Source organism: Centropristis striata, chromosome 23 (genome assembly GCF_030273125.1).
Source record: "Centropristis striata isolate RG_2023a ecotype Rhode Island chromosome 23, C.striata_1.0, whole genome shotgun sequence".
Lineage (NCBI taxonomy): Eukaryota > Metazoa > Chordata > Actinopteri > Perciformes > Serranidae > Centropristis > Centropristis striata.
The window spans coordinates 22,389,962-22,401,309 of record NC_081539.1 but is presented as its reverse complement, the minus strand read 5'-3'; the positions used below and the strand labels follow the sequence as shown (position 1 = coordinate 22,401,309).

The 11,348-nt window shown below is 42.8% G+C and overlaps 1 protein-coding gene across 1 annotated transcript in view; it reads left to right on the top strand.

Annotated features, from left to right (window-relative positions):
• The first annotated feature begins 2,828 nt into the window (after positions 1-2,828).
• bmp6 (bone morphogenetic protein 6) overlaps positions 2,829-11,348 on the top strand; it is a 47,306-nt gene continuing 38,786 nt past the window's right edge. The window contains exon 1 of the mRNA XM_059326535.1: positions 2,829-3,716. Within this exon, the coding sequence (XP_059182518.1) occupies positions 3,308-3,716 (409 nt within the window). The 5' untranslated portion in view covers positions 2,829-3,307. The remainder of the gene's footprint in view (positions 3,717-11,348) is intronic.

Below are 11,348 nucleotides of genomic sequence, written 5' to 3'. Positions count from 1 at the left end.
CTATAGGAAGGCTGTGACCACAAAACTAATCCAACACAAAAGACTAAAAAGGCATCAAAAGAAGGAAAACCTGCAGCAGCTCGCCATTGTTCCTTTGAAAAAAACACTTGATTACTGGGATAAGACGTGTGTTCGCGTACGTGTGCATGTGACCAAGTAAGCATAGCAATATACTGTAATTATTGCAGAAGATTCAGCACTTCTTGTCAGAACTGTGCCAGGTGTAAGCATTCCTATGGTTTTGGAGCACGCTTCCCCTTAATTTTGCGTGTTGGAGAGACGTGTGTGTGTGTATCTTACTGGAGCACACTGAACACACAAGATTCTCTCTGTGTGCAAGTTTTTGTGAACTCTTTTGTGACCTTTAAATGCTATTTAATAAAAATGTCTCTCAGGAAGACTGAAGAATTAAAGCCTAGATGTATGGTTGTGTGTGTGTGTGTGTGTGTGTGTGTGTGTGAGAGTGTGTGTGTGTGTGTGTGAGTAGAAGAGATAGATACAGACAGACAAAGACCTCATTAGGTCTAGGAGGTGTCCTGTCTAGACAGTGTGATGACAGGACACAGAACCTCTGTTTAATGTTTCCTCCTCCTCCCTCCACTTCCAATTCACCCGGCACACACATCACCTGCTCAGCCTCCGGGGATGCACACACACACACGCAAACACACACAGTTGCTTAATGTCAAGTAAAATGTTAAAATGTTCAAGACATATAGAGGTATTTAAGTGCTTTTTACAATCATCGTCAGCCTACAGTGTGCAGCTTGGTTATCACAGTAATGTTGTGATAGCACTGGAGTGCACCAACGAAGAAGAAAGAAGCTGCAGATGCTTTTGTGCTGCCTTGTGTTTGTTTAATATGACACATGCCCAAACTTAATGGCCCATGAAGTGTTTAAAACATGGATTCCATGCCGTTTGTCACCAGCTGACTCATATGTGGCGGTAAAAATCATTTCCTTTCATAGTTATATCCACAAAATGACTATTTCCCTGTCTCTGCATAGTACCAGAGCCAAAAAAGCATCTTGAGGAAATTCACCATTCAATGCATCATTGGCCATGAAAGAAGTCTTTTTTATTTTTATTTCACTCGGCTCAACCACTGAATTTGTGTTATAAATCAGGAATAAGCTCCAATTTAAGTAAATGGGAAATTTGAGTCCAAGTAAAACTAGAGAATCTGATAAATGACATCCTTGAGAGTGTTGGTTCTCTGTCAACCCAGAAGGGCGTCTTCAGACCTGATTCTGTTATTTTAGAGCTTGATCATCTCTCTAACACATGGGTGTGTCTCATTGTTGTCGTTAAAAATCTCTCTGTGTATCTGGTTTGATTATTTTTTTGTCTGTGGTTTTTTTTGACACTTTTTCTAGTTGATTGACATACACACAAGTACACAAATTGCCTCAAACTAGATTCAAGTCTTTGCACATTATTTTCATCCTGAACTGACAAGATTTCTGCTTGGTCTGCAGGAAAAACATTTTAGAATCTAAACATCTCTGCTGGTATGGTATGCCTAACAAAATGTTTGCCGGTGATATGAAATAAATGGGTATTCATTCGTTTTAGTGAATGGGCATTAACATAGTGAATTTCCTGTAAAATAACTTATTTTAAGTAAAATTATGAAGTGTGTGTGTGTGTGTGTGTGTGTGTGTGTGTGTGTGTGTGGTATGTGTGGCTTTGATGCTGGTTCTCACTCTTCACATGCAGATAAGATAGGCTCTGGCAGCAGCAGCAGCAGCAGTAGCAGAGACAGAGAGATATGGACACCTTTGGACCTTATCACCAGGACCATCAGAGTCTGAAGGGGCCATGAAGACATAACACAGGTTAGGGTGAAAGGAATAGTGTGAGGAAGAGGAAGGAGATGGGGAAATAAGGATTTAAAGAATTCCTTTTCTTTTCATGTAGACATTTCTGGGACATATTCAGCTGAACACTGCTGGTACAATATTATAATTTATAATATACCGATTGGTACAATTGATTCACATTTAAGGCTGTCTCAAAGTAGCACCTACATCATGCAGCTGGTTTAGATTGTAAATATTAAGTTAAACTATTAATTGGAATATTTAAGACCGTTTATTTCTATAGTGTTTAAAGGGAGATCGGATCACTTCTCTGTACGTGCTGTGCGTCATTGCTTGCTGTTTCCAACTCCATCGTAAGGGGTCGTGCCTCAACTGGGCAACATTTATTCTGCTTCAGCGGAGTCGACACACACGCACACACCTCGATTCTGGATGTGTGTGAAGATGTAAACCATGCGTCATAATGGCAGAACTTCCAGACTTTAATGTTAATCACTTCAGGACACTTCATGTGTAAGCGCAACTGCCCAAAACAGAAGTGTAACTGTACATTTTGGAAACTGTCCAAACCCGCTGAAGAACACTAAAACGCATCTGGGGAATCTGAAGTTATATACCAATAGCAGTAAAAGTTACACAAATATATAATAAGCCGGGTTTATGATGAAGTCATTCTGTCACAGAGACTCCTAAAGAGTGTAACAGTAACATTATGAGCAATACTAATACAGAGTGGACTAACTTGGCGTTTTTATTAGAATAGACAGGCTGTAATTCTGCTGCGAACAAAATATGGAAATATGATGTTAGAGTTGTCCTTGTAGCCTGAAGAGCTCCACCTCTGGATAAGTGCGCACGGAGTGGGCGGTTTCAGAGCACATTTAGACTATAGAGAGAGAGAGGGAGAGAGAGAGACGCACACACACGTACACGCGCGCGCACTCATATTATGGACTGCAACCTGCTGATTCCTCTCATATTCAGCCTGTAGGAGTAGGTGACCGTCATCGACACACTTCAACTGTTAAAGGGCGGCTTTTGTCAGTGCGCAACACAGGAAAATCTTATAGTTTGGAGAGCAAACACATCCGCTTGAGTAAAATGGCTTCTTTCAAAGGACTTGTTCTTTTATCGGTGAAGTTCGTACCAAACGGTGTCTTTTGACCGACTTACCGGAGCGCTCAGAATAAAGTTTTTCATGGTGCACTTTATCCCGAAGCAGCACAGCGCGCTACGGGGATCAGAAATGAAAACAGGACCGACACTATTTTGCGCATTTCTCTTTAGGAAGTATTTCAAATGGCTTGATTCACGAGTCTTTTCTCGCTTTTGAGCTGCGGCTGCGATAGATAACCGCGCGCTCGGACGGACTTTGGTTACCATTACGCGTGTTTTTATTTTTATTTTATACATTTGGATAAACGACTGAAGCTCCAAGCCAGATAAACTTGGGATTCCGGAGAGCACAGCGGGACAACACCATGACCAGCTGCTGGCTTGCCTTGCTCGGATTGTGGTGGAGCGCTTATTACTGCATGTTCCTGGTCGCGGGGAGTAATTATTCACTGGATGGAAACAACGAAGTGCACCCGGGTTTCATCCACCGGCGGCTGCGGACGCACGAGAAGAGGGAGATGCAGAAGGAGATCCTGTCCATCCTCGGGCTGCCGCACAGACCGAGACCGCATCTGTCACACGGAAAGTACAACTCCGCTCCACTTTTCATGTTGGACTTATACAACACCATATCTAGCGAGGAGAAAAGCCAAGTGGAAGGCATGCTGGACCGGTACCAGTCCATGCGGACGACCCAGAGTCCTCCTCTGGCCACATATCAAGAAACAGCCTTTCTAAACGATGCAGATATGGTGATGAGTTTCGTTAATCTAGGTAAGACAACTGAAATAATTTTACTTTAACTGCAGTATGTTTTCCCATTGACAAGTTGTTAGAATGATTAATCAAATTGAAAAACATTTCCCATTGACAAATTGTTAGAATGATTAATAAAATAGAAAATCATTTCCCATTGACACATTGTTAGAATGATTAATCAAATAGAAAATCCCACTTTGCGAGATTGAATTAAGGATGAACAGGTGTTTGGTACAGCAAGTTGAAGTTGAGAAAGAGTCACTAAACTAATATAAAGGGGTGTGCTTTTTAAAATTAGGCTACACATTAAGCTCCTTTTAATTATTGTTGTTTTTTTCACATTGGACCTAGAAGACACCTGGACCTCATGGTTGACCCACATTTCAATTTAAACACAAAACACCAGCGCAACAGACGCACCAGTACGCACGTTTTTAATGGATCATGAACTCGCTCATTGTGTGAACCACATAGAGGCCACATACTCCCATATCTCCTCTGTGGGTTAGAAAATCTGATGAGGTTTGTATTGTTTCTGGGTAATTTATTGTTACACGTCCTCTCTACGGCTAGATTGGCCCTCCTCGGGTCATTTACATAGGATCGAAATCCTGTGGTCGGTCTTTCTGTGCAATCTACGCCATGATTTATGTCTTCGCGGGGAAAATAGACCTAGCATCCTCAGCAAACCATCAACCACCACCGCTGGTATTTGTATATAAAGGACTATTCCTGCCGTTGACCTCCAGCGCAGCGAGTTGCGGTTTCCGTGCGTAAATTGCGTCGCATTGTTTGTGTTACCCAAGCAGATTTGTCTTTAATTAGCCCCAGTGACGATAAAGAGGGACACTTTAATCATAACGAGTTTGGAACATAAAAGCCCAAAGGCCTTCCTTCCATTAGCAGCTCCAGTGTTTACTGGGAGACTCTAAACAGAGCGCCTGAAGATAAACAGAGGCGCAGCCAGAGACAGACCCTGGTGGACAAGGAGGCTTAAATCCAGATTGATTGTCATCTTCTTGGGAACTGAGGGCATTGTCATGATCCGGCCATGAGAACAGTGAGAATGCATCACCGCTGAAGAATGTGGTCTCATGTTTTTCTAAGCTTCTTTTAAAACAGGAAGTCCTTTAAATGTTTTATCCCTCACCTTTATAAACCATCTAATAGCCGCTCAGTGCCACACATGAAGAGGAGAATTAGGTTTGGAGTTAAAAAATGAAAAAAAAAAGTTTCTCCACTTATTGGTCCTGTGAGTATTGGTGTTGCAACATGTAGTGATGAAAACCAGATATTCAGACAGAAGGAGGCCGTCGCTTTGGTCTCAAATATCGAAGCCCCTCTGTTGGCTTCTGTGTGGGAGTGTGATGGTGGCGGCGTGGCGTTTGTGTGTCTGTGGTTTTGGTATTCCTGTGCTGTGTCAGTTTGGGTTTGTTGCACATCTGGCACTCCACTTTGATTAATCGCGTCCTGTGCATCTTTTGACGATTCCCTCAGATTTCTGCGGTGACCGGGGGATTAGGTTGCCATCTCCTCCAGCCGTACACAGAGTCCTAACCGCCCTGGAGGAGGGACGGCTTCCTCCCTGAATGTGATTGTAATTAATGTTGGACAGGCCAAGGCTTTCCATCTGCTTTGCAAATAAGGCCTTGCACGACTACCGTGTGTCATCGCCATCCGATTAGTTTTTAATGTGTCTTCTCACTCGATTGGAGCAGTTTGTGTGGAGCGACTAAGGAAGCTATAGCAGAAAAGAGGCCTGAAATGCTTCTGGGTGGTCCTTCTTGTTTCAAAACCAGCCTAAAAATCTGGATATCATGTGTGGCCAAAGTGAAACTACAAATTAGAAGCAAGATAAATGAAAAGAAGAAAAGCAAAGTAGCCAAACAATCTGTCTGAAACAATTTAAAAAATACGGGCCAGGATTAACACACAGAGCCTAAAGCAGATTTATTCACCGAAAAGCACCTTCCCCACGTAATCTGTGTTTGTGAACTGAAATCAAAGCAAAGAGGAATGCAGCGGCTCCGTTTACACTGACGATCTGATTTAAAACTTGTCACATTTTCACATCAGCAAATCCTCCCTGGGTGTAGATGTAAGAATCACAGACTTTCAACTGACCCACAGCAAATAAAAGGATGACAGTGATTTAAGTTCTGCCGTGAACTGATGTGTTTCACAACCAGCTGCGGCAGTAGCACAGATAGAGAGCTCATTTTCTAAGGGTATTCTCTTGGGCTTTAGGATAGATTTAAGAGCCCCTGTGTTACATCCAGTCTCAAGTGTTCTTTGTGAACCATATGCCTCCCTCTCTCTGCATGATTCATGTAGGCCTCTTGTTCAGACATCCATTCTCCTTTGCTCTCATCACTTGTTCACAATGACCCACTGATGAAAAAAGTGCACAGAGCAAGTGGTGGAAAACTTTAAATTATGGGACGAGAAACATATTTTCCAGCTCCTTTTTCATCTTCATTTCTAGAAAAGCATGCTGATCACTGTTTGCCTTGCGGACTTCCTGCTTTCCACTGAGGTCTAGTGAAGTGACACTGTGTGCTCAATGACTCATGCTGTGTGACACGCTGCAGCTCCCAACTTGTCCTAATGCACAGCAGGGTCCTCGGGTAGTGGCAGTGGTCACTGTTAAATGTTCCCTGTGGAGTTTTAGACCTCGAGTCGCACTAAGGAGCTGTTTTTCTATGAATGCTTCCCTGCTTTGTTTACCTCATGTGTGCACTATGCAAGTGATGCTCAACACAATCCGGTCTTTGGTTTCACACCGTTTCACTGATCTACAAGTGGTGCTTATTTGCCAAGATATGTTGCAAGCACTAGCACAGAAGACTGCAAGCAGGACTTAAACAATGAAGCATTTGAAATATTTGAAAATCAGCTTTGCAAATGTTTTATGAGGAAGGAACTGCATACGGTGCGTTTTGTTGAGCAACACTGGATGTATACATGTCTTTTGTTTGTTTGAAAGAACCCACCACAGGACCCTTTTAATTAGAGGGCTTGTACACACTTGTTGAACGAAGATTTTAGACTTTTTTTTCTTTTTAAACAAGCTGGCACGCTGACTTTGAACATGAATTGAGTTCACCATTTGTATATATAAGAGGAAATAGAATTGTAAATTAAACGAGACAAATAAATGTAATTAAAGCTGGAGTCCCCCCTCAATGCAGTTTATGGCAGACATTTTTCCTTAACATAGGCTAAATAAAGTTCAAGTGCCAAGTCACATTCACGGTACAAATGGAATATGATGCAGTAAGACCCTCTGTCAATCTGTTTTGCCTTTAAATATGTATTCTCCTGTATTTACGGGGTGCACCTGAATGCACCATGACGTTTGTCAACACCAACTATGCACCATTACAGCAGTTCTAAATGGTGGACAGAAATACAATTTGCCCAAAGCAAAAGAAATGTACTTTATGGCACCTGCCAACCTGCCTGAGAAAACACTGCACTCACGCTGTTATTGATTTGGTTTTCATGACTTTGTGAGTGATTGACGTCCTGTTATGGTTCCAGTTGCTTATCTTCAAAGTGGAAATAGCGGACAACCATTTTTTTTTTAGTTTGTTTGAGTCATGCAACTGTGACGGTTGATATTAATAAAAAAAGTGAAGCAGCCCTGGCACACTTCAACATCTTTAAAGTTGAAACACTGCGGGTTATCTATGGGAAATATATTTATATCAATCACCCTGAAAGCCTGATATAGAGGGGGCAGAAAATAGTACCAGCACTTTGTGAGAAGTGACAGTGTGTAAGAGAAAGTAACGGTACGCCAAAGAGTACAATGTGCTGAGTACTGGCCCACTTCAAGCACTGTGTGCAGGAAATCCTGAAAAGTGAGTGTTTGTAGTTTTAAGTACAGATTTAAAGTACAGATTTATATTTTTGGAGAACTCCAGTTGGAACATGTATAATGGAAAAAGGACGACCTGCCTTTTAGATACTGACCGTCCCTGATGACCTACCTTCTATATCCCTCACAAGGTAATATATTGTGGAGTCAGTGGGGAGACACTGACCAATATTAGTAAGGTGCATCCCAGTGGAAAACAAATACAACAGGTCAATGCTCACTCAATTAATGAAGGGTGACACATGGCTAAACAAATATCGGCCACCACCGAGAGCGCTATAATAGCCAGCAGTGGAAAATTAGCTATTCCTATCAGGTTTGGTTTTTGTGGTTGGGCTGTTACCTCGTGGCTATGGTGAGTCAAGGATGCACAGAAATGGCTTTGGTTTCACGGGTCACAGAAGAGGAACTCCAAATGTTGTTCCTGTGTCATCTGCATTTAACTGTGATGGGTTTGCTTTGCAGTTGGCCTCCCAGTGCAAGCCAGCCAGACAGGTGTGGAGGCCTCTCTGAGCTCGGCTTGGCTCACAGCACAGCCAGAGCTCCCATTGGATGTTTGCTCTCCCATCCTTTTCTGTTTGCCTGCTGGGTCTCACCAGATGGAACATCCTATAATAATCCAGGAAAATCCATTCATGGTTTTAAAGTCAATCTCAGTCTTTGTAAATAACTTTTCATGATGAACAGGTGTCAAAGACCCCACCCTTAAGTTTTCTACTCCATTTGCGCTCTTCATTTCAAGTTTTATTGTTGGGTGTGTTTTAACAAACTCAGACAGCAATCCAATGTGCCCAAGACACACAAAAGTGGCTACGTGTAAAGTTATTGTGGCCCATTTAACGTCTGTTCCTGCGTCTGGAAAGTTGGATCACACGTACCACCTATAGCTCAAAAATTATAAGATTATTTTATGCTTTCGTGCACTCGTCTGTCATCATGACTGCTCTTCTTTTCTTCATGTCCTCTGTCTCTGCACACCTCACTGCATGGCTATAGCTGAGCTGTCACTAGACCTCTTACCTAAGTCAACAGCCAAGCTTTCTACTAGCCTACCTCCCACACTTTAAAGGCAAACAAGCCAGAAAGTTTTAAGAAGTGGGTTTTCGGGAGATTAGCCGGGTCCAGACAGCCCTGGGCTTATTCTGAAATGTAGTGCCCTTATTAAGCGGCTGTTTTCCCCGTCTTATGATGCCTGGCTGCATTTCTCAGCGCCTTAGCCCAGGTAAGCCACTTCCTTTGCTGCGAAACGTGTCCCAAAGCCCCAGCATGATCAAATAATTAGTTGGCTTCGATCAAAGAGTCAGTTGTTTGATGCAAGAGGGAGCTTTGGAAAAATTTCACTAAACCTTCTTGAAACACTTCCTGCAAAGCCTCAGAGACCAGAACAGACCAGAACAGTGGACCACCCGTCACTTCACCTCAACTTTCAGCATACCGTAAACAATATTAGCCAGAAGTTAAGCATGGAATTCAAGATATGCTGCAGCGGAATAAAGGATCTTTTCTGAGACATAAACTTGGCAGTCAAAACCTTCCTTCAATGGTGAGAAAAATTACATTAACAAACTACAAACCTCTGTGTTTGTTTTCATCTGTTTACAGTATCAGATATTTCACTGCCGCTACAAGTTCACTTGAACTTGCAGTGATGTTCGAGAACGGCCCAAGATATACAAATAATACTGCTTATTGAGTTACAGTGTTTTAAAGTGCTTCCTTTTTCTCATGTTTGGATTGTATTGGTTGTCAAGCTCTTTGGCAAAACACACAGCGGCCTCAAGAAACAAACAGGGTTGATGGGGGAAACATGTCCGGTTAACCCGATTATGTCTTTTCCAGTCCAGGTTTATGTCCGTCAAAAAAGATGAGGTGTTACCGGACAACTCTATCGTCCATCGGAGCTTTCACCGCAGAAGTGTGTATGAGTGTGTGCATGTCTCCTGACTGTATTGTCCTCCGTAGGTGGAGGAATTCACACAGCAAAGCTTTTGCTGTGGGTGTGTACAAAGATGGAGATGTACACACACACACACACACACACACACACACACACACACACGGTTGGATGACCCTCAGGTCAGCAGATAACCATTAATAAGAGAGCATTCCATTTACACTTGGAGTCATCTCTGTCACACACCCCGCTCTCAACACCCCGCGCACATCACTCCTCCGCCCCCGCGCCCACCCACCCTGATCATATCTCTCCTTCTCACGCCACAACTCCCCAACCTGACGAGATGGCAGCAGAGATCGGGGCTAAGTGCAGAGATTACCCTTCCCGCCTTGTTTGTTCTCGTCCATTCCTTCTCCCGTCCAGTCCCACGTCTTCATCGGACATTCCAGTTGGGAGCGATAGTGGCGTGGGATAGAGGAGTGTGACGAGATAAGGAGGTGATGTGCGGCACACTCGCGGCTGGTAACGATCTATCGGACTGAGCAGATAACCCTGGCGGAACATCTGATTAAGGCCCACTGCTCTCATTTATCACCTCTGGGTGCAGGCATGGAGGAATTTGCTGTGTTTGTTCTGCCGTACTTCATGCAGGACGAGGCAGAGCCGCGCTGTCCTCTCACACATCTGTTGTTTTCCCCACATCTGTCTGTCTCTACACATCTCTTTTTCTCCCTGTCTTTGTCCTGCGTCAAATTATTGTTGTAAACCTCAGAAGGTGGTTAGCGATTTCGCCTCACAGCAAGAGGGTCGCCGGTTCACCTCCCGCCTGCAGCTCTTCTGTGTTTGCATGTGAGTTTGCATGTTCTCCCCGTGTCAGCGTGGGTTCTCACCGGGTACTCTGGCTTCCTCCCACAGTCCAGAAACATGCACTTAGGTTTAATTGGTGACTCTAAATTGCCCGTAGGTGTGAATGAGAGTGTGATTGTCTCTATCTATGTGTTAGCCCTGTGATAGTCTGGAGACCTGTCCATGGTGTACCCCGTCTCTCACCCAATGTCAGCTGGGATCAGCTCCAGCCCCCCGCGACCCGATAAGCGGTTAAGGTTAATGAATGAATGAATGAACCTCAGAAGGAACAAGAAGCAGCTGATCAGAAACAGTTGATGTGATGGCATACTAACAGAGACAGCTGATATATTGGCTCTGTGTTAAACATATTGGGTATAGGGTTGATTTTTGGGCACATAACCCAGATTTCAAAAAGTTAAAATAAACAATGTGTCAAATTTGTATATATTTCCAAAAAATATTAGATTGGCCAATTCATATCTTGTCTTTGTACTGTATTTAATCAAATATAAGTCAAAGGGCTTGTTTTATACTGTTTTTTACAGAGTCCAAACTTTTTGTGAGTCAGGGTTGAACATCAATATTGTGATATTTGATTAGATAGAGTCATAGATTTTGGATATTATAATATGGCAAAAGTGTTGTCTTTTGCTGGTTGATGTCATAGTTACTGATGATTTTTTAAAGACAAAAATCTCATTGTGGAAATATTTTGTGAAGCACCGAACAGTAAGCCCTATAATATTGTCACAATATCCAGATATTTTGTCAAAATTATTGTGATTTTTCATTTTCTCCATAACACCCACTCCTACTTGGGTTTTTTCAGTGAGTCAAATGCAGTTTTAAATACAGAAATATTTATTTCTGAGTGTGTGGATATGTTTAAAATGAGGAGAGACAAAGAGAGAGAGAGTGTGTTTACTCCTGCATCGCTCTATTCTGTTAAAAGCACCCTAAAGCTGTCAGCCATTGTCTTGTGTTTAACTGTCTATGAGCAGGCTACGCAGAGGAGATC